At 38.7% G+C, this 24,224-nt stretch overlaps 1 protein-coding gene across 2 annotated transcripts in view; it reads right to left on the reverse strand.

Moving 5' to 3' along the window:
- Positions 1-24,224, reverse strand: part of ELP2 (elongator acetyltransferase complex subunit 2) — a 71,370-nt gene that overhangs the window by 7,998 nt on the left and 39,148 nt on the right. The window contains exons 10-17 of one of the 2 annotated variants that reach the window (XM_069075841.1): positions 22,738-22,838; positions 22,298-22,429; positions 19,642-19,791; positions 17,329-17,517; positions 14,794-14,860; positions 8,674-8,769; positions 8,498-8,555; positions 236-308 (exon numbers count right to left, since the gene is read on the reverse strand). In XM_069075841.1, the coding sequence (XP_068931942.1) occupies positions 236-308; positions 8,498-8,555; positions 8,674-8,769; positions 14,794-14,860; positions 17,329-17,517; positions 19,642-19,791; positions 22,298-22,429; positions 22,738-22,838 (866 nt within the window). Of the gene's footprint in view, positions 1-235; positions 309-8,497; positions 8,556-8,673; positions 8,770-14,793; positions 14,864-17,328; positions 17,518-19,641; positions 19,792-22,297; positions 22,430-22,737; positions 22,839-24,224 lie in introns of both variants that reach the window. The other variant, XM_069075832.1, reaches the window with a different exon arrangement.

Below are 24,224 nucleotides of genomic sequence, written 5' to 3' on the forward strand. Positions count from 1 at the left end.
AGATTCTTTCTCCCATGGCAGCACCAGCAGAGTAAGGCACTGGGGAAAGCGGAGAGCAAAGATACAAAGAGCAACAGGGGTCAGCAGTAACAACATCAATCACATGAACTGATGATTCAAAAGCTGAGTGTTTAAAAATAAGTAACTACCATAAGCTCTGCCCAGGACCAATGATATCCAAAATCCAATGTGATCTCAAATATTGTACTAAAAATTAAATAGAAAAATATCGTACCTTACATGCTGAGGCAATCACAGTATTTGAATTGTTACAAGCAACACAAAAAATCTCATAACCATGTCCATATCTAAAAGGAAAAAAAAAGGGAATAATGTACTTCACTTAAAGGAAAAAAGGACAAGAAATCTCTCTCAGGTATACAACTTCTTACAGAGTACTTTAAATATGAGTAGAGTTGCCAGGAATAATACTGCATGTCTAACTAGAATTTACATTAAGCTTTCAGAGAAGGATTTGTTTAGCTCCCATCCCATAAAGGAGACATTCAGGGAAGTGTACTTGTAGCAAATAGGCACAAAATATCTTTTCACTGACCTTCCCTTAAAGTCATGTACATGCTTTTCCAAATTAACGTGTAACTTTTCAAGACAAAAAAAAAGAAAACTCAAAACAAATTAACATGTGTAGCTAACCTTGTATTTTTATTCCTTACTAGTGGATTTGGTGCATATCTATCTATTCAGAAAAAAATTCAATTTGATTCAATGCAATTTGATTCAACAACCCTTTACTGAATATCTACTCAGTGCTAGACACTCAAAGAATTGTTGAACTGAATTGCATTGATTTGAACCCCTAGGTGACAGCAGCTGTACTTTGAAGGGAGCTAGAGCTCCCAAGTGGTAGAGGAAGGAGGGAGTGCCTTTCATGAGCAGCATGAAACAAAGTGGGGCTGAACAATGGGATATCATTTTTAGGGAAAAGCAAGTAACCCACCTTGTCTGAAATAAAGGGTGAGTGAGGAAGAATGGAATGGAAAATCAGATTAGAGCCAAATTATAAAGGGCTTTAAATGTCCATCAGAGGAGTTTTATGCCAGAAGTAATAAGGGTCTCCTGAAGCTTCTTGAGTAAGGGGGTAACATGGTCAAATCTATGCTTTAGGAATATCAATTTGGAAATAAAAAGAGAAAAGAAAGAACTATCAAAACTATTAAACTATTGAAATATTAAATACTGTCCAGAAGAAAACAGAAGGAAGACCAGAAGGAAACATGGACAAGCATGACAGTTTTGAAAGTTATATGCCAAATTTATTATATTCTTAAAAGGAAAAGCAAACTATATGTAATAGAGATGAAGTTTCACTGTATGTAGCAATACTTATTACATTTGGTGCTCAAGCCTAGAATAAAAAAAATTATTTTTTTAAAAAGGAAAAACAATTTGGCAGCTTTGTGGAGAATGGACTGGTGTGGGGATAGCTTGTGAGCAAGGAGACAAATAAAGAAGCTACTGCAATAGTCCAGGTAAAAAATGTTAAGACTTGGTTGATGCAAGGCAGTGGTCAGATGAATGGAGAAAAAGCTACAAATATTAAAGAAACTGGGATCAAGTGGATGGAGAACTTCTTCTGTCCAACAAATATGCAACTGAACACTCAGCCCAGAGAATTTAGCTGTCAGATCCTTTAGTTTGGACAGACACGATGAGTAATAATCAATCAATAAAATAGGCCCAAAACTGAAAAATAAAAATGCAGAGGGGGCTACATTTGGGAAACTGAGATGTTTTTAAAAACTTCAAGTTTCTCCCTCAAAGAAAGACCCATGTTTTTAATTCCAATATTCTTTCAGTATAGAGACTATGGTATAGTGTACTGAGAACTGACCTTGAAGTAGGAAAAACCTGGGTGTATGACCTGCACCATGAAGTTGCAGAGATGGCTCTGACTAGCACTGCTAGGGTAGTTTCTCTATACCAGTGACATCACAAGTCTACCACACCACAGGCCCCTAGACTCAGTACAGCCACTGGTCCTAGCTAGCCACTGTCTCTGAGCCCTGCCCCCTGCCCAGACTCAATATCCTAATTTCCTCTAATGAGCCTCACTGCTCATTAGAACAACAGGTGTGTCCATAAACTCATATTTCTCACAGAAACAGCAGGTGTGTCCGTGTGATAGGATCCCAGCCACTGCCTCTAGCTAGCCACAGCCCCCAGACCATTTCCTCACATTTCCCACAGAAACAGCATGTGTGTCCATGTACTCAATCATAACCACATCCAGACATCCATAATCTCAGACAGGATCACAACAGCCAGCCAATCAGAAAGCAGCGCCACCAGGACGCCTGAGCAGGATGTAGACCCCAAAACAACAAAAGGGACTTTCCCTATGTGAGCATCTGCGCAGGAATAGCAAAAGCTGTCCTTTAGGTGAACTTATGACACAGAGAGGCTTATTATAAAATCATTACCATACATACATACATCATACATACCCCCCAATGGATTTTTCTATATGAATTGTGGGCAAAAGCATGTGCAGTTCCACTGAGGCTGGGACCCATCCCCATTATCTAATCTCTTAACAAACTCATCCCCATTACCCAATCCATTAACAAATCCCACCTACCTTTTTAATATTCATAATTTCTGTTACATAATTGCATCTTTACCCTATAAAAATCTGTCTTGCTTTCAGTGAAGTTGTTGGTTCCTCTTGGAACCTAGCACAGTTCTGGGGGTATCAATCTTCAACAAATGCCTAGACTCCGATTAGAGGTGGTCTGACTCTGGATTCTTTGAGACGGTGCTGCCATAACACACCGTGAAAGTGCAACACCATACAGGTGACAAGTGTAGAATACCATGGTCTCCAAAGAACACAAGTCATGTGTGTCCCAAGGGCAATGAAAGAGGCCCATGGATTGGCTGCAGCATAACTCCCAACAAAAAGCCATGTGGTGGGGCAGCTAGGTGGCTCAGCGAGTAAGAGCGCCGGCTCCAGTGTTGGGATGACCTGGAGATCGAATCCTGGGCTCAGACACTCAGCACCACACCCAGAAATAACTGGCCGTGTAACCTTGAGCAAGTCACTTAACCCCGATTGCTTTAAAAAAAAAAAAGCCATGTGGAAAAATAGTGTGAAAGATGACACTGGCCAGTCATGCAGGCTGGCAATGTGTGCACTGTATTGACACAATGTCAAAAGACCTGGAGGAAGTAGGGGTTCTTGACCTGGGGTCTACAAAACTGGACGGGAAAAAAGGACACTTCAATTTGGGCTAATCTCTAACTGAAATTTAGCACTCCCTGCAACGATGAATGATGAATGTAGGTAACAAAACACTGTTCTGAAAAGAGGCTCCTTCCCCGGCCTGCCAAAGAGGACAACAAGAAAGTTAAGAACTCTGCTCCAGAGGATTTACAGGAAGGCATGGACAGGAAAAGAAAGCTATAATCCTTGCTGGAGCAACAGCACCCACATTAACAAGGCTCCCCCAGGTCACTGAGAGAAGTATGCTTCACTTAGGGACTGGATGTCTCACTAAAGATTTCATCTGTGAGAGTTTGGAGAATAGCAGTCTGTGGGATGTAGTCTTCTTATTCATCTTTTTTCTGCTTCTCTCCTGTCTTCCCATACACCTCCATGCTGTCTTAAGCACTACACTGAACATGTAACTTTTTCTAGAAGACTCAGGGTAGTCATGAGCATCCATTAATGTATGTACTGAAATATAATGATGTCCTAAGGGCCTATTGGGCATGTAACACTGAATGTAACCATATTAAACAGGCCTGAGCTTTTATAGCTGCTATGATTGCTGTAGGTGGTGTCTCTCCTGGCTGCCCCTATTACCTCTTGCTGTTGTCAGCCTATCCTCCTCCTTCTAATTTACTGAGTTATTTTAACAAAATATTCACAGTGAAGGTGGCTCTATCACTATGAAGGAAGATTTTAAACCAGTTTTCTTCCTACTCACAAGTTATCTTTCAGATGGCAGGAGTTAATATGTGTTATAATCAAAATGCTTTATCTTCTTTATAATGATGGATTTGCCCTGATCTTGCTATACCAGCCTGCCCAGTTGCCTTTGTCACAGCACATATTTAATAGAAGGCAGACAGGGGTTATGGGCACAATATGTGGTCAGGGTTGGTAAGAAGTCCACGTGGAGCTGATTAGCATCACTGTCTATCTATCTGGACTAAATGGACAATATGAGGTCCACTTAATTAATCTTACCAAAGACGGTATGGCTTAGTCCTTCTTTGATGGATTCATTCAAGTGCTGTGAGCTTACAGGGGGCAGATCCTCTTATGCCCAGAGCCAGCACGAAGCGAGGCCACATGGGCTTGCTATTGCTTCTGTCTCTACTGTGTCCATTCTTTCCTACTTTTAGATAGAGGAGAATGAAGATAGCTTTGACCTTGGAGCTTTTAGGTCATCAGAAGGCAGGGAGCTGGAGTCCATGTCAACATATATAGGAAACTAGACTATGAAAACTGAAGACCAGAGAGACCTATTTGATCCAGGACTGCAGTAGAAGAGTTTCTGACTCCTCTATCTTTGGCTGTCCCTTGTAGAAATTATATAAGCCCACTCACCCCATGGATGAAAGTGGCAGCATAAGGGAGAGTGTAACTTCAGGGACGTGGGAAAAATGTTTGTAATTTCTGGGGTTTTTTTTTACATTTTTACTTTTTTTTTTTCTTACAATTTACATTTACAGAAGTAAGTACTTCTGTAAAAAGCTAAATGCAACTGGGGTAGCACTGGAGCCAATGGTAGTGGAGAAAGACAGCCCTACTGTTCAGGAGCGCCCCGAGATCCCTGAAGGGGAGTTGGCCTCGCTCTGGAAGAGCAAGCTTAGAATCCCTACCACAGGGCTCACATGGGATAAAATCTGGCCCTCTGTATTTCGGGGGACCCTCAAGGAGGAGAGATACCCTCGTTACTCTTGGATATCCTTGCTTTTAGGATCCACTAGAGAAAAACTGGCAGGATATTTTCTCTTTATTTTGGGCTATAATTGTACAATCTTTATTTTTTCTGGTGTTTCCCATATAAGCCTGTTCCTTTTGAAATGATTTTTGCAGACATCTGCATTTGCTGATTTGTTGAATATTTAAGTACTGAAACTTACTGTGTTACTGAATCCTGTACAAGTACTGATAGTAAAGGTACTATGACAAGTATGGGCTTTAGATCATTAAAATGCAGATGCTAGGTTAACAAATGCTGAGGTTTTCCCATTAAAAAAAAAGATGGGATGTGTTGCTGAGAAGCTGCACATAGATCTTTTTTTGTAATTTAATGCCCTGCGGAGGTACTAATTAAAGGATTCCTTTGATAAATCTTTTTCTAACCAAAGAATTATACCCTGTGATAAAATAGTGTAATGACATAATGAATGTGGGAAGGCCTTCCCCTGAAATTTAATTCTTACTCAACATCCGACAATTAATATTACAGAGAATCCTTCTGAGTGTAATGAATGTGTGAAGGCCTTTAAAGGTAGTTTATCCCTTGATTTCCATCACAAAATTCACAATGGAAAGAAACTCCAAACATTTAACAAATGTGGAAAAGATTTCTAACAGAACTTCAGATAATCTGTACTAAAGAAAAAAAATGTGCTGATCAATGTAATTTGAGAATACGTTCCCCAAACTTTTTTTTTCCTGCTACAGATACCATCATCCTTCCAGTTGTGCTGGTTTTGCAACCCTGGACTCATGCTCAACTCTTCTCTCTACATACAATTAGTTGTGAACTCCTATCAGTTCTATTTCCACAACATCTCTACAATCCCTTCTCTTTTGCCTCACTCACACAGGATCATCACTTCTCACCTGGGTTACTACAACGACTTATTAACTGGTCTTCTTACTTCTCTCCACTCCACACTTCCACACAGCTGCCAAAGTAAAGATTCAAAAGCTCAAGTCTGACAGTGGCATTCCCCTGTTCAAGAAACTTCAGCAGCTCCCCATTCCTTCTAGGATAAAACAGAAGCTCCTGAGCTTGGAACTTAAAGTACTTCACAATGTAGATCTGACCTACCTCCTCAGACTCATTCCACATTCACTTGACACTGAAGCCAAAATGCCCTAACTTAGTGGTGTGATGAGCTCATCCTTCCCTCTCCTGGCTCTATGCCTCTGCATGCTGCCCCAAGCCTAGAAGGCTTTCCCTCCTCCCTTCCGGATCCCAGAATTCCCAGCTTCTTTCAAGCCTCAGCCCCTCCTTCAGGATGCCTTTCCCAACAACCCTAAGGCTTAGTGCTCTTTCCCTCCTCCAATTATCCTGCATTTACTTGTCTGTTTTCTTGTTTCTCTCTACCAGGAGGAGAGTTTCTCAAGGAAACTTCATTTTTATCTTTATTTTCCCCATGCTTAACATGCACAATATTTTGCCCATAGCAGGTGCTTAACAAAGTTGAATTTAATTGAACAGGGTACCCACAAGGCAGCCTAATAACCTTCTCTTATTAAGAGGTAGAAGATTTCTCTCAGGGATTGACAGGCAGTCTGGTGCAATAAACAGGGGAATGGATTTAGACTCAGGAAAACTTGGGTTCCAATCCCATGACCACCACTTACTCTCTAATGCTGAGCATGTCCCTTAAGCTCTTTGGTCTCAATTTCTTCATCTGTAAAATGAAAAAGATGGACTCAAGAGTCTCCACAGTCTCTTCTAGTTCTAAACCGATGATCCTATGACTCACAGCTTTTTCCGCCTTTCTACTCTCCAGTGTTATTCCCCAGCCACTGTATCTACTGCAACAACACACATCAGCTGAAGTCCCCCTCTAATGTCTCTGTGAAATGGAAGTGATGCGCTGTTCTCCAAGGTAATGTCAGTCAAGCCCAAGCTCTGGGAGGTCCTACCACAGTAGAATGACATTGAAGATAGGCCCAGTAATAGACTATATGCCTTTTATTTGAGTTCTTCTAGCCTAGCTAAGTTCATAGAGACTTATCACCAGACTGACTATAGGGTGATGGAATTTTTGGCCACAGCAATTCTCAAAAACTCTACTAAGTCAAAGAAGGTTTGTGATCTTCATTGGTGAAGGGAACATGCAAATAGATGAGAGCAAATTTGGATAAGTAGAAGGAACCTCATTAATATAAAGATATAAATAATGAAATCAATGAATGCATAAAGGAATAAATATATATGTGAGAGACAAAGAAAAAGAGATAGAGTCAGTGACAAAATGAGACAAAGAAAGATAGAGACAGAGAGAGAAAACAGGTGAGTTAGAGGCACATGATTTCACTCAATCACATTAGTGAAAGTTTAAAACACTAGTTGTTTTTTCACACCCCCTTCAGTCCCTGGCTTAGTCCTCCAGCCTCCACCCTTCGAATCACTCTCCTTATTTAACACCACCATCAGTCCTACATGGTGCTCTCCATCCTTAAGTCCCTGGAGAAATACAGTCCTTTCCAGTCTGTACCCTAAGTACACTAGCACAGCTTCCAGCTAAAACTGCCATCTGACTAAGGGCCCCTGGTCTCTGCCTGTAAAAGTTTCCTCATTCAATCACTTCATGCTGGATTTTCAGCTTTTTCTAAACCCAAATTCTCCATAGGCTCCTACCTTATTTTACAACTCCAAATACCAGGGCCAACAGCCTATCTGGAGAACTCTTATTCCTCAGGCAACTAAGCATATGAAGTTTTCAATCAATTCACACATTCTACAAAATAGCACAGACCCAATAACAGATCTATAACTAAATTACATTTCTGCCCCTTTGATACCCTCACTCCAAAGAAGGAATATTTGATACCTAATGATTCAAAGTCTCCAGACACTCTCTCTTAAAGGATTTCTACATCCTTCAGACAACCTCCTTCCCTGAGATACAGTAACAAATACAAATTAGCCTAAGGCCTTTCACATGACAGTGTGGAGGCAACCCTGGGCTCTCAAAGGCAAAGCCAGGATCGCTAGCACAAGCTCTCAAAGTTCCTATCAAGCTAAGAAGGCTTTGTGTGCAGGTTGGGGCATACAGTGTCACCATATGAAGGCAAGACTAGGATCAGAAAGATGAATCACCAGAAGGCTGGTCACCAAGTAAACATCCCGTCTGGCCTCAGTGATGAACTATGAATTTAGGCAGAGAGAGGTCATGATCTGGGAGGGCAAAGGCAGTACACACAGTAATGAAACATGGATCTTTGCAGAAAAGAAAACAATGTATACCTTGAAACCAAATACTGCCTACCTCTATAACTTCATTATGTTGGGGAGAAGAATTGCTATCTTCTGGTGCACATGGATTTTGCAGGTCATATACTTTTAAGTGTCAGTGGCTCACCACCAAGTAGATGGTGAAGAGCACTGTCCGAAGTGTTTTATTCTCACATATCCTATGTAAGAGGCAAAGAGGGGTTCCAGAGTGTGGGGGACAAAGAAAGGTCCTTAATAACAGTGTGTGCAACTGAATATCAAGATTAAAGCTATGTCATCATTTCGAAGAGCTGATGTGCACCTAAACTAGTATAACTTACAGTTTTTGAACCTCGGGCCACAGTGTATTTTGTAAAAGATGGTCCTCAGTAGGGGGTTCTATTAAAAAAAAAAAAGAAATTTTGCGTTGAATATTTAATGTTTCCCTCTCAAAAAGTCAGCTTAAGTCTTTATCACAAACAATAGTTACTGCATTAAAATTTTTTCCTTTTCTTACCAATAAGATTGAAGGATTGAAAGCTAATGTCCTGGTACTGACGACTAACACCAACAAATCTTTCTTCTTCTTCAACTGACTGAGAAGTTATATCTCCTATTTTAAGGAAATAAATACAAAAACAGTCAAATGTATTGACCTATCATTTTTTCATTTTCCCTCCTCAAATTTTTCAAAATCAAATCAGTTAATGTATTTAGTGAAAGTCTATGCAAACCTTATATGAATGGCAGCTATTATTGTTACTGAAAGGCAGTGTGGTATAGTGAATAGAGAGCTGGTCTTGGGAGTCAGGAAGAGCTGGCTTCAACTCCTGCCTCTGACAAACAGTTGCTGTGATCCTGGACAATCTACTTTGCTTTACCTCTCAGTGCCCTGGGCAACTCTTAAAATTAAACTGCACAACTTCACATGTATAAGTGAAATCAAATTAATCACCTTCTCAAAGCATGGGAGGGAGAAAATTTGGAATTAAGAATTTTTAAAAATGGTTTTACATGTAACTGGGAAATAATTAACAAAATAAATAAAAATATATTTTTAAAAAACAACTGAACTGCAGAACTGCCCATCTGCATTGGAAGAGAGACCTTCTTTACCAGGAGATCCCTACACCAATGAAATCAAAAGTCCACATCAAAATAAGATTTATTATCATTTTTTTCAAATCTTCATCAAAATTCTATCCATATAAAAGTCAAGAGTTGAGGAAGACTGGGGCAGAGCCAAGATGGCAGTGCAGAAGCAGGAAAACTCCATGGGCTCCCCCCATAACCACCTCAAATACCTATAAAATATGACTCTAAACAAACTTTCAAGCTACTGAACCCACAAAGTGACAGAGAGAAACAAATTTCCTGCTGAAGGCAGGCCGGCAGGCAGACAGGAAGGGTCCATTGCAGTGTTCTGGGAGCCAAGGACAGCCCCATGTGAGCCTGTGGTTTTAGCCCCAGGGTAGCCCCAACCAGAGGCACCTAGAGCAGACTTTGGGAGAATGGATCACCAACAGCTGTGGTGGTTTCCAGAAATATCAAACCACAAATGCCAAAGACAAAGTAAAAGGTCAGTGTAGAACTCTGTTGGAAGCGGGGGAGGGATGGAGGGACAGGGAATTGCGGTCTGGCCTCTGACTCCTGGGGCAAGAAGCTGTGGAGGTGCAGCAGCCATGCAGCCACCTCCACGTGGTTGCTTCAGAGCTCCCGGCCTGGAGATCATAGGGGAATCAAGTGACCATTGAGGGGATAATTGCTCTTGCAATGGCTCTTGCTTTAACATGCCTGGATCTGAATGAAGGCCTTGGGTGGTGGTCCTGAGGTGTGTGACCAGTGAGCCAGAGCTTGTGGGGGCAGTAGAGAGGGTACCAACTAATAGCTCTGGAAGTTATGAAAACCCTAGCGATTTGGGACAAAGCTCTCTTCTCTCGAAGCAGAGTTCTACTGTGCAAAAAGCTCAAAAGTCAAGTAAATGAGTGACAACATGAGCAAGCAAAGGAAGCAAAGAAACCACAGTAGTCAAACCTTAGATTCCTTTTTTGGGGACAAAAAGGATCAAAGCATGGAAGAGGAGGAAGACACCGAAGTCAGAACTCCTGCACCAAAAGGTTCCAAGAAAAATATAAATTGGTTACAGGCTGTAGAGGAGGTTAAGAAAGATTCTGAAAACCAAATAAGAGAAGTGGAGGAAAAATTGGGAAGAGAAATGGAAATGAAGCAAGAAAATCATGAAAAGAGAGTTAACAACCTGACTGAAGGAAATAACACCTTAAAAAATACACTAACTCAAATGGCAAAAGAGGCTCAAAAAGGCAATGAGGAGAAGAATGCCTTAAAAAGCTGAATTGCCCAGATGGAAAAAGAATTTCAAAAGCTCACTGAAGAGAATAATTCCTTCAGAATTCGACTGGAGCAAATGGAAGCTAATGACTTTATGAGAAATCAAGATACTATTAAACAGATCCAAACAAATGAAAAAAAGAGAAGGCAATGAGAAATATCTCTTGGGAAAAACCACTGACCTTGAAAATAGATCCAGGAGAGATCATTTAAAAATTATTGGACTACCTGAAAGCCATGATCAAAAAAAGAACCTAGAAACCATCCTTCAAGAAATTCTCAAGGAAAATTGCCCTGATGCTTTAGAACCAGAGGGCAAAATAGAGGTTGAAAGAATCTACCGATCAACTCCTGAAAAAGATCTCAAAAAGAAAACTCCTAGGAATATTATAGCCAGGTTCCAGAGTTCCCAGGTCAAGGAGAAAATATTACAAGCAGCCATGAAGAAACAATTTGAATATTGTGGAAACACAATCAGGATAACACAGGATTTAGCAGCTTCTACATTAAGGGACTGAAGGGCTTGGAATATGATATTCCAGAGGTCAAAGGAACTGGGATTAAAACCAAGAATCACCTACCCAGCAAAACTAAGTATAATGTTTCTGGGGAAAATATGGTCATTCAATGAAATGGAGGACTTTCAAGCATTCTTGATGAAAAAAACCAGAGTTGAATAGAAAATTTGACATTCAAATACAAGAAGCAAGAGAGGCATAAGAAGGTAAACAGGGAAAAAGAAATCATAAGGAAGTTATCAAAGTTGAACTATTACATTCTTACATGGAAAAACGATAATTGTAACTTATGAAACTTTTCTCAGTATGAGGATAGTTGAAGGGAATATAAATGCATATATATGTATACATACATATATGTCTATAGAGGAGGGTATATGTGCATATGAATACATATGTGAGTGTGTATATATAAATGTACAGGTATACATAGACAGAGGGCACAGGACCAACTGAATAGGAAGGGATGACATTTAAAAGGTGAAATTGAGAGGTGAGAGAGGAATATAATGAGAGGAGATGGGGAGAGACAGAATGGGGTAAATTATCTCATATAGAAGAGGCAAGGGAAACTGTCACAATGGAGGGGAAGAACAGGAAGGCAAAAAGGAAAGGGTCAACCTTACTCTCATTGAATTTGGCTTAGGGAGGGAATGACATACACAATAAATTGGGTATCTTGTCCTACAGGAGAGTGGGGGGAAGGGTATGAGAGGGGGGATGATGGAGGGGAGGGCACGTTGGAGGGGAGGGGAGTTAGAAGCACACACTTTTGAAAAGGGACAGGATCAAAGCAGAGAACAGAACAAGTGGGGGGTAGAATAGGATGAAGGTAAATACAGTCAGTCTTTCACAATATATCCACTATGGAAATGTTTTGTGTAACTATGTAAATATGTACAACCTATATTGAATTGCTTATTTTTCCAGTAAGGGTGGGTGACAAGGGAGGAAGGGAAAGAATCTGGAATTAAAAGTTTTAAAATTAAATGTTTAAAAAATATATTATTATTATTTTTTACATGCAACTGAGCAATGGAGATCCATCTTGCCCTACTGGAAATTTGGAGGTGGAATGGAGGAGGATATAGGAGAGAGCAGATTGGAGGAAGGGGTATATAGTGGGATCACTGTTTTGAGGTGGTAGGCAGGGGAAAGATGGGGAGAAAATTTGTAACTCAAAATCTTGTGTAAATGAATGATATAAACTAAAAATCAACATAAAATTTAATTTTTTTAAAAAAACAGGAAGCATTGAAAATGAGATAGTATACTTAAAGCACTATAGTGTTATCTATTATTATATGACTGTATTGAATATTTTTATTCATAATCTCAATAAATATGTAACCACATTAAAAAAAAAGTCAAAAGTCACAAAGAAGCTGCACAGAATACATTAGGCCTATGCTTTTTTTTATACTAGGCTGCCTCATTCGTGCCAAGCAGAGTGATACTGAGGCTCCAAGGAAACCAAAATACTGGCTCTCCCTCTACAAAATGCCCACTGGTTAATCAGTCATATTTTATCTAATGACTATGTAAACCATGTCTTAAGAGCCTATGAGGAAGAAAGGAAGACTCATGGTAGATTGTAGCTGCTTATCTTGAATCAATGAATCAATCAATAAATATTTATTAAGCACCTAATATGTCCTAAGCACTGTGTTAAGTAATAGAGCATTGTAGTATTGGGATGGGGGAAGGGTAAGAAACAAGAGGGGATCTTGTTGTGCCATTCACAATAAAGCTGGGAAGTTGTACAACTAAGTGAGAAAAAGATATGATTAGAGATGCAAAACTAAATAAAGGAAAAAGAGACAAATTTTGAAAAACAAGAAGTAATATTATAAAATTGTGAAGTTTTGAAAACAAGCTGTAGTGTGAAAGATTATCTTTAGTTCAAAGAGATTTCAGGTCAAACAAAGAGCCATGCACCGGAGCCCTATAAACCTTAATGTTGGCAGAAGCTATTACTGAATCAACGACTTGTTCTGTGGAAGATAAAGCTACAGGCCTAAGATCTTTTATTGCTAATTATTACCTTTGTTTGCCACAAAGCATACAGCTTAGGAAAAATAATTCTGCCTCCCAAATTTTGGGAGAATTTTTAACTCTGCTTTTTTATTTCCAATAATATCAAATTATGATGAGTTTCCATTATGTTTTTTGCAGATGGAGTTTTCTCAACTAAGGAAAAAAAAAACAACCTTAATATATAATATACTTCATCTGTGACTAAATTGAATTTTCCTGTTCTGAAACTGCCATAAGAAGATTAACTCTTTTAAGAAAACTAAATCAATTAGCTCAAACAGGAATTTCTGTTATCACAGAAGTGATTTTGTCAACATGGGAACTTCTACCAAAATAGACTTCAACCTATCTATCCTCAGTTAAGTCTTAAGAAACTGCCTATGGTATAGTAAGGTTAAAGGACTGACCCACGGTCATACAGCTAGTGAATGGCAAGCCCTCTATCCAAGAAAGCACATGTGGCCTCTTACATATTCACATAGGAAGTGACATCTGATAATTTATGTTATCAATGTCATTAATAATGAATTTTAAAATTTATCCTTTTTTATGAATTTCAAGTTTTTGAGTTGGCACAAATCCTTTTTAGAAGTATATAAAGTATAAATCCTAAATAAATAGTAAAAATGTATGGCTTAAATTTGAAATTATCCAAATTAAAGTGGATTCCATTCCCAGAAATTCCATTTGCAAGCATACACCCAAAAGGATGTCATTGATAAAAGACCCCATATATACCAAAATACTTTTTTTGTGGTAGCAAAGCACTGGAATAATCGAATGGAATATTACTGTGCTGTAAGATTATGATGTAACAATGATTATGATGACGACAGAGGTGCATGGAATGACCTCTGTGAACTAATGAAGACTAAAGTAAGCAAAGCCAAGAAAACATTATGCATATACAGCAACTACAACAATGTAAATGCAGAAAAACAACCATCACAAAACAAGAGAAAAGAAATGCTGCAAAATCACAGAGAACAGGCTTGGACCCAAAGAAGAGATACTGAGAAGAGATATGGACCGTGTTTGCAGAGGCAGAGGGTCCACAGGTATAGAACAACGCATATACTGTCAGATTTTTTTAATGTTTTGATTTTGATGATTTTCTTTCACTTCTTTTTAACTTTTTAAAAAAGTTTTTGTTATACAGGACAGCTCCCACTGTTACATAAGAGGGATACAGGTGATACAAAAACAGAAGCTATCAAAAAAAATTCTTTTTTAAAAAAAGAAAGCTCATGTTCCTGTACTACAGCATTTTTGATTTATAAAGCACTTTCCTTATAACAAGCCTATAAGACATAGAGTAGAGGCATCACTATTCCAGTTTCAGAGATGAGGATCATATAAGTTAAGTGACTTGATCAGAGTCACACAGCATCAAAACTGTGATTCAGACTTAGACCTTCTAACTCCAAGCCTAGGGCTCTTTCCACTATACCATTTGGTATAGAAAGACCATTCAGTCTTTTTAACTGAACTGATTTATTCAGAATGCAGTTGGTCCTTAGCTAAGATTTTTAAATTTAGCTTATTAATTGCTATCTCCCTCAGTGGGACATATAGGAGGGCACTTCATAAATAACATACTTGATTGTGAGAATGAATCTATAACCTGTTGTCAGGAAACTCATCAGACAAAAAACAGAGAGGTTTGTAAGCACAGTTACACAGATAACTGTTAGTAACTGCAGCTTCAGTGATTAAATGTACTGGAGACTTACCCTGAAAAACAGCTTTGTTGGAGAGTCCCAAAGCAGGCACTGTAGCACCTTCTGGAAGGTCACTGTCCTGCTTAAAAAAAAAAAGTAAGATATCCAAAGTTTAAGAAACATAAATTACTAAGGGTAGGGAATAAACTAGCATTTAAAAAGGGTGAGAAGTAACAGGAAACCATTAGTAGCCTGAAGTCATTTTGTTGACCATTCAGCACAGGTCCTGTGGATTCACCAGCCCCCTACTCTCTCCTCCAATAAGCCACGTAACTCCTCCTCCATCCACCTCCCCACCTCCCACAAATGAACGTGTGATCGTCATGTAGGAAAGGGATATGGGAGAGATGTTCATGAGGATGATGTAGGAGTGGGTATCAGTGAGAAAATATACATATCTTCAGTTCATAGATTTGGGCAAAGGTGATTGAACTGTAGTGGTGTACAATCAGTGGCTGTGGGTGTGAGAAAGGTGTAACACTAAATTTTGGTGGTTTGTGACTGTAGTTTGCACAGAAAGGGACAGAACAACCTTGGCTGGAAGAACGTTTTATAAGCTATGTTTAAAGGAGGTTATGCTGTAAATTCTAACATTATAAGGTCCTAGAGAAGCAGGTATTGTTTTTATCTTTTTACCCCCAACATCTAGCCCAGTGGTCTGAATAAGGCAATGGTTTTGGAATCAGGAACATTTGGGTTCAGATTCCACCTTAATCACTCTATAGCTGTCTGATCCTGGGCAAACCACTTAATATATGGAATTACTATGCATAAATATGTTTTAATTTGTTAAAACCACATATTAACACCTCTTTCTGCCTCAGTGTCCTTAACCACAAAATGAGGTGGTCTGATGCAATAACCTCTAAATAGCCTTAAAGCTATAAATCTATGATCCTCATGGCAGTGTTTGGTCCCCTGTCTACTCTGCAGAGGTGTTCCTCACCCATGGTGTCTACTGAAGGGTAATATACAATCCAGCCCCTCATCCAACTTGTGTATTATCCTTCCTCATCTTTTTCCAATAGTCTTAAAGAAGAAAACAAGTTCAATACAGAATTAGATGCATCTCTTTTCCTAATTCTTCCCCAGAGTATCCCAGAATCTCATTCTCCTCTCCTTTACCCTTTCACTGCTCCAGGTATATGGAAGAGGTCAGAGAAATAAGGCGGCAACGTGGTTTTTAATAGACATTTCCTTTCAAATATCTCTTGAGGTTACCTTTTCCTCTCCATTAACACCTACCCACCCACACCCACACACCCCTATAATATCTTTCTAGCAGGTCTCCCTTATCACTAGTCTCTTTTTGTTCTAATTTGTTTCATGAGTTGCTGCCTTCCTAAAACATTTGCTTTTATCAAGTGCCTCCTCTGTTCAAGAACCTACAGTGGCTCCCTATTGTCACCACACCAAATTAAAATTCCTACATCTGGCTTTTAAGATCTTACATAATCTGGCCTCCTCCTTCCTATCCCACTTTATCCTCACGACTTTAGTCAGCCAGTTCTACCCACTGTCCTTCAAATACGATAATTCTTGCCTCTCTCCATACAATTCCCTCTGACTATAGGGTCCTGCTTCCCTCCCTTCTCCTATAAATGACTCCTTCCTTCCAGGTCGAATGTATCTTCCTTCTCTTCCATGAAGTCTTCCCAAAACTTACTTCAGTCCACGTTCTTCTTTCCTCTCTCTGAGTCCTTTTTGCATCCATAGTCAGTTGCATACACTTTAACACTTAACTATATCCTGTAATTACTTTATACTACCCACTACAGCCTCCCCAGCTAGGCTATAATATTCTGCAGAGAAGGGCCTCTTTTTACTTCTTGTGTACTTCGTGCAATGCCAAGCTCAAAGTGAACGTTGTATTTCATATTTATGCAATACTGAGGTGAACTTTAAATCTGTTGTGTATTAATCCGAAATTTAAATGCCACTTTAAAATCCTTCTACCTTCTTTGTAGACACAAATATTCTTATTCTTAAACACATAAGCCAGTAGGCCTACAATCATTTACGGCAAGTCAGTAGTACAGAAGTTAAATTTAATTTTTTTCTTACAATTTGTAAATAGTATGTATCACTTGGAAGATAAGGAAATGGGGTAGAACATTTCTTTGGGCTAGAATGATCGAGTTTAAAATTAAAATACTTGGGGCGGTCAGGTGGCGCAGTGAGTAAGAGCGCCGGCCCCGGCGTCGGGAGACCCAGGATCAGTTCCAGCCTCAGATACTTGGCACCCACACAAAATAACTGGCCTTGTAACCTTGAGCAAGTTACTTAACCCCAATTGCATAAAAAATAAATAAATAAAATAAAATTAAGATACTTTATTTAATTAAAAAATTATTGGGGCAGCTAGGTAGTGCAGTGAATAAAACACCGGCCCTAGAGTCAGGAGGATCTGAGTTTAAATCTGGCCACAGACACTTAACATTTACTAGCTGTGTGACCTTGGGCAAGTCACAACCCCAATTGCCCTGCCTTCCCCCCTCGAAAAAGACAAAAAAAAAATGTATCTGTACCTACACTACTTATACTTACACTAGAAAGCAGTTTCTTCATTGTGTGCCCAGTGATGTTACAGAAGTTCTCCACAAAGTTCCTTGGAGCTGAGAAGACTCGAAGCACTTTCTCATCTGCTCCAGATACAAACTGAAACCGACCAATCATTGCTAGACACTTCATGTCAAACCCATGTATTTGAGGCCTTGCAATTTCATGCCAAGTTATCTAGTTACAAAATAAAAAGCAATCCAACACTATATTAACCCAGTAAATAGTACATTTTGAACAAACAGAATATTTTAGACTCAATGGGAACAAATTATTCCATTTGATATTTTTATTCTTGGATTCTGCCCACAGAGGCTGAGGGAAAGCATTACTACAAAGCTGAAGTAGTGGGAGTAAACCTGAGTGAGGTAAAAAAAAAAAAACAGGGGGAGAGAGGAAATGTTTAAGATGACAGTGGTCAACATTCATGTGATCAACAGGTGCCACTCTCCCCCACAGGAAATGCCTCCCACCTTCTAAAAAAAAGCCTTTCCCGGCCCCTCTGGATGTGTCAGAGCTCTGTGCCTATCTCCAGTCATCCCTGCACACATCCTGTTTGCACATGGGCTGTTTCCACCTTGTCCCCCCGATAGCCTGTGAGTTCCCTGGAGAGGGGTCCTATTCTACCTTCCTTTGTATCTACAGCACTTGGCACAGTGCCTGGGAGAGCAGATACTTGATAAATGCTTCTTGACTTGACTTACCAACTTCCTGATACATAATACTGATATAAAATTCATTATTTAGAGAAAAGAATATTTAATTCCAAAGAAAAATGTGTCAAGTCTAAGAATAAAGCTAACTCTCTTATTTCAATGAGGTATACTTTCTAACTTTAAAGTGGTTTTAAAACAACTTATTATTTGCAGGTATTTGGGAGTTGGGGGAATATTTTAATAGTATTGATCTTATTCCCATCCCTCTTGATTAACATGGCAGATGGATAAACAGGACATGAGGAGTGTTAAATCAATGAACATTTATTGATGCTGCCTCCCAATGGCTCTACTTATTAAGTCCTCAAGATTTATTTCTCACTGTTGACATTCCAAAGAAACTTATTTCAGCAAGAGAGAAAAAGCATTTATCTAGAATATTAAGACACCATCTGCCAAATGGAAGCCTTATGGGCAAAGTAGTGAGCATACAATAGCACAGGCAAAAGAACTGCATTTGGTACAAAAGGTCAGATATGACCCTATGAAAAACACACAAATTTTTATATAATCTCCCATTTCAATCTCTCAGCTGCCATCTAAACTAGCAACTATTGAGGCCTACTCTTTTGAACCCTCACAATTTGTATAAATAACCTGATGCTTGGAGAAATTAATATTTACTTATATTAATTAATTTAGCATATTAATATTAATAAATTAATATTTACTTATAAATAGCAGGCTATTTATAAGTATTCCCAAACTGAAAACCACAGAAATAATATCTCACCCATCCTACCAAGAATTAAATTATCTAAAGGTCATCTCCCTTTCTGTGGCTAGGGGTTGAAGGGAATTATGAAAATTGTCACCATCACCCATAATACTCTTTAATACAAAAGAAACAACCAGGTCCACAGGGAAAACTATGACAGTCTGTAGTCAGAGTCAACCCACAGAAAGGTGATGGGACAGAAGTGGAATGCAGAATGCCACAGTCTGATGCCAATATAAATTTTCATGTTCAAAAACAATGAAAGAAATTCTGCCCTCAGTGAATTCAGTTCCTCATTGTAGGCCAAAGTACCAGTATCTCAGACAGGGACATGAACATGAATGAGGTCTGATACTGCGATGTTTCACAGCTCAATGCTTAGATGTGCCGCCAAAATGCTGAGAGCACACCAGGTACTGCCCTCCAGGTCTGGTCTGTAGCTACTCTACAAAATCCCAAAGAACAATACAGGTCTGGATAAAAGTGGCCTGAGAAGCAAAGCTTCCCAGAGAAGATAAAAAGAGACTGGGTCACTGGGGTGGGGAGAAGGTGGAGCGTCACAAATGACTCAAGGTTGAGAATAAGTTACAATTACAAAAGAGGAATATAGGTCTTTAGCACATGTGGCACAGATTAAGGTAATTAAATGTAGAAGCAAACTTTAAATTTATATTTGTTATATGTTATCTATGCAGACACATGTGGGTAGGTGAGAGTGTATATAGATAGAAAACAAAATTTTAAAGCTGACTTGGTTCCATTTGAGGAAGGCATCATTTTTCACCTATACACAGATTATTCAATCTTTTTACCTCCTCCATTACTCTACCAATATTATTAAACATGTAAAATTCAGAAAAAATTTACCTGAGAATTGTTTTTTTTTCTCCATGGAGCAAAGAGCCGAGTTGTCTGGTCGGCACTCACAGTCATGAGAAATTCTCCTTCTGGATCCCACCTTAGATCCTGTACACTGTTAAAGTGCCCAGAAATCACAACTCCTGGCACCCATTCTTTCTGTACAGAAAAAGTACATAATGCATAACATCACAAAGTGATGGCACTGGACATTTCTAGAGGGCTTTATGGTTTCTGGTACACTTTCATTTATATATGAGTCTAGCAAAAATCCTCTGAAGGAAGAAGGGAAGACATTATCTATCCTCATTGATTAGATGAATAAACTGAGATTCAGTTCAATTAAGTGACATGTCTAATATGCAGAGTCAAGAGAAACAAGGTCCTCTTACTTAATCCAATACCCTTTCCACTATATTGGTGCCCGTCAATTGTACATTATCAAAAGCAAAAAAAGAAAAGTGAGTGACTTGTGATAACAAGAGTGATGGGGATGTAACCTAAGAGTGCAAAAAGAGATTTGGAGAACCAAAGAGAATGGAAGTCATGTGTATGAAATATGGCTGTAAAGTACTGCCACTGATTTTCTAACAAACATGGTAGAGCTTAGACATCCACGTGAGTGTTGTGCCTTCTTTCCAAAGTAGTCATATTATAAAGTTAAATAGTCTTATTCCAGTGATGTTGCTAGTAGTCAAAACCTTCTTCAAATTCCTATTCTAGAACTGCTTCAGAGCCAGTGGCATTTTTGGGAACAGGGTGGTAAATCTCTATCCACTGAGAGTGGATTTAAAAAAAAGAAAATCAGGACAGAGTTGCTCAGTTCCAAGTATGCTAAACAAGGCTGGGAATCAGGCAAGGTAACCATTTTTAATTGTAAAATGAGGAGGCAATATAAAGTAACAAAATGGATTTTATCACGTAAATTGACTCTAAAGGAAAACTTCAAAAGAAGACTTCCAAAACTGAGTTAAGCAATAGCACACATCATATGAGTAAGTACAAAGTCTTCCCTAATTGGACTAACTTGGATAGATCAGTTCCAACTTGCCTGTTAAAAAGCAGCCTCATTACTTTAAATTTCCCCTCCTAACTATGCTATTTTCCCTTAAAGGCAAAAAGATGGTATTCAGTAAACTTCACCCTTTGTCATTTACTGTTTCTAGTCTTTCCACATAGTACATTTTTTTGCAATGTTTCTCAAAGACTAACTGAAGGACAGCTCAAAGGGGCTCAAAAGGATTAGGAATAAAATTAAAGAGAATTGCATAATGAGAAAAATATGAAACTTTTAAAAAAACTACACACTTTAATGGATAACCTTGTGGACCAACAAACATGCAAAAGTACATTTTATTTGCTCGTACTATTAATGGTATGTTTAAAGGAGAATGCACTGAAGGAAACAACCTAGCACTTAAAATGTAGAAAGCAGGGAATACCCTTTTTTTCTAAGAAGTCAGACTTCAGTGAATCTCAATCATCTAAAATACTGAGAATATAATTTTTAAAAGCCTCTGAGTCACAAAACTATTACTATAATTTAGAATCTACTGAATTTTAATTTATACACACTTTTAACAAGCGTGGATATATTTAAGTTTCCTGACGAAAGCAAATTAAAAACTGAATATTTAAAGAGGACAAGGGGTGCCAGGGTATGAGAAATGATAGCTAATACCTAAGGAAGAGAAATAAAAGCTTTTAAAAAGCAGACATGATGACTGTAAAAGCATAAGAATCTGAAGTCATGGGACAGCTAGGTGATGCAGTGAAAAGAGAACTGGCCCTGGAGTCAGGAGGGCCAAAGTTCAAATTCAGCCTCAGACACCTGACACACTTACTTAGCTGTATGACCTTGGGCAAGTCACTTAACCCCAACTGCCTTGCCTTTCCCCCTGCAAAAGAATCTGAAGTCACTCAAAGTGGGCACAGACAGCCCTATATCTCTTAACAGCCCCTGAGAGCAGCACATATTATAGCATGTTATGGTCAGTGATGCTAATGATGAACCTAAGTTGACAACAAGAGGTTAAATGACATTGAATATTGTTGTTCTGTCGTGTCTGACTCTTCATGACTCCTTGGACCCATAGCATGCCAATGCTGTCCATGGGGTTTTCTTGGCAAAGATACTGGAGTGGTTTGCCATTTCCTTCTCCAGTTCATTTCACAGATGAGGAAACTGAGGCAAACAAGGTTAAGTGACTTAAGGATCACACAGCTAGTAAACGTCTGAAACCAGATTTGAACTGGGGTCTTCCTGACTCCAGGCCCAGTGTGCTATCCACTGAGCCACCTAGCTGCCTTAAGAACATATTCCATTTAAAACGTTAGGGAAGAGAGTAGAACATTTATTAGAAACATTTCTATCAAACATGGTTTAAAAATATGTTTCAGGTATCTAGGTAACTCTTTTCTGTGGAATACTTCATTCCACAATGATGTCAGATAGTTAAGTATATGGTAAAGCCAGTGTCACAATTGGGAACTGTTGGGGTGCAACTACAGGAATCAAACTAAGATTGTCAATTTTAAAAGATCCCTGTTTTCAGAAAGCAAAATTAAAAAACAAAACAAAATTTTTAAAAAACCCACTACTCAAAGCAGCTATTATTAGGCCCCAAAATGCCTTACCAAAAATAATGAAAGAAAATCCTCTTACCGATCCAGCTGCATGTTGCTTCCAAAGATGCAGTGCTCCGTGGAAGGCATGGGCTAGGATCATGGAGCCATCTGGGCTAAATTGACAGTCATAAAACCCCAGGGTGTTCCCACCTACTTCACCTACTCGGACCTAGGCAATCAATGAAAGAAAATAACTATAAATAAATATCCCATATTCACAATAAAAAAGCATATTACAGTCAATTCATAAAAGGAAAAGTTTGCACCTATGGCAATTCATTCTTAGAAATGTAAAAGTCTAATTTATAAAATAATAATTACTGTAAACTAAACAAATATTTAATTCCACCAAGCAGACACTTATTATGCAAATGTAATGTGACTGAGACAAACTTGAGGAAATAAAGAAATCATGAGACAATGCCTACTGTTAAGAAGTCTACAAGGTAGTAGAGGAGATAAAACATCTGTCTTTACCTGCTCCAGCCATACTCCTGACTCTTCATCAGGAGCCCAGAGAATCATGGTTTTATCCATTGAGGCAGACAATAATTTCATTGGCTGCTGAATCACATCATCTGAGAAAGAAAAAACATATTGTTGCCTTTACAATACACTTGAGTTCTATTTAATATAAAGTCAAATCAAGTGATCTTTTAAATTTAAACTCAGCCTGTGAGCTGAGTCACTGTAAAGGGGGTCTATGAACCCCAAACATGGTCATTTTGATGCTTAGCTCCAGTAGCAGCATCACTCTATATACTAAATAAACATACAATCCATAGATTGAATAAATACTATGCCCAGCTAGTACATATGCGTAGTGCTATATTTCAAATGCATATAGACACTGTGGTAAATAAAACACAAATTCATTTAAAAGCATTAATGAATCCAATCATTTTTGTCATTTTATTATGCATTTTCTCAGTCAATGGTAGACCTACTCTGGGGTTATAAAGGATCCTCATATTTGAAAATATTAAGAACCACTGCCCTGGAGTGTAATACCTTAACATCACCAGTTTTTTTTTTTTTTATTTTTCCATGTTCAGGCAAGTCTAATTAAAAACCGAACTTTGAGATGTTATACCTCATATCCTTGACTATGTACTCCTTAGATATTGGTAAGAGTCCTTTTAATTTATTTTCTTTGCTACTTTAATCACCCTGTGACATCTTCATACCCTAACCTTCCATTGCACCCCTTCTGCCCACCCTAGATTATCATCATGATCAACTGCCTCTGATCCAGTATCTGCACTACAAAATGCTGTGGGAGAGTCTCCTAAACAAGCAGAACTGCCTGTGGTCTACAGACCAAACCTCATGCAGAGATTACTAACTCACTCCTCAGACTAGCTAGGCCAAGGCTACTGACTTCTCCCTAATACACCAAACCTCTCATGTGAAGAAAATGCTATCATAGCTTGTGTCTCCAAGAATGACATCTTGTCTGAGCTGCCTATATATTCTCTTTTTCACCTTCACATATCCTTGTTTCTACATCTATCCTTTCTCATAATTTCTTCCCATCACATAAAAAATTGTCTCTTTTTAAAAGAATTCTTCCCACATATACCAAAATATTTATAGCAGCACTTTTTCTGATAGCAAAGAGTTGGAAACAAGGCAGATGCCCACGGATTGGGGAATGGCTAAACAAATTATACTACATGAATGTCATTGAGTATTACTGTGCTATTAAAAAAATTATATGAATATGATGAATACAGAGAAGCAAAGACAGACTTGTATGAACTGATGGCCAAGGGAAATAAGGAGAACCAAGAAAACAATATACACATTGACCCCCACTCTGCAAAAAGGAAGAACCATGGGAGGGTAGTGAATGTTCCAAAATCACAAAAACAAGCATGGCTGGAAAGAAGATATATGAGAAAATACTCCAACCATGCTCCTTTGCAAAGGTGGGAGAAAAGTATGGTGATGTTAAGAAAAAC

The sequence above is a fragment of the Petaurus breviceps genome, unplaced genomic scaffold (assembly GCF_028583685.1).
Source record: "Petaurus breviceps papuanus isolate PSGF00001 unplaced genomic scaffold, PetGlider_PUasm1.0 151, whole genome shotgun sequence".
NCBI classification, from domain to species: Eukaryota; Metazoa; Chordata; class Mammalia; order Diprotodontia; family Petauridae; genus Petaurus; species Petaurus breviceps.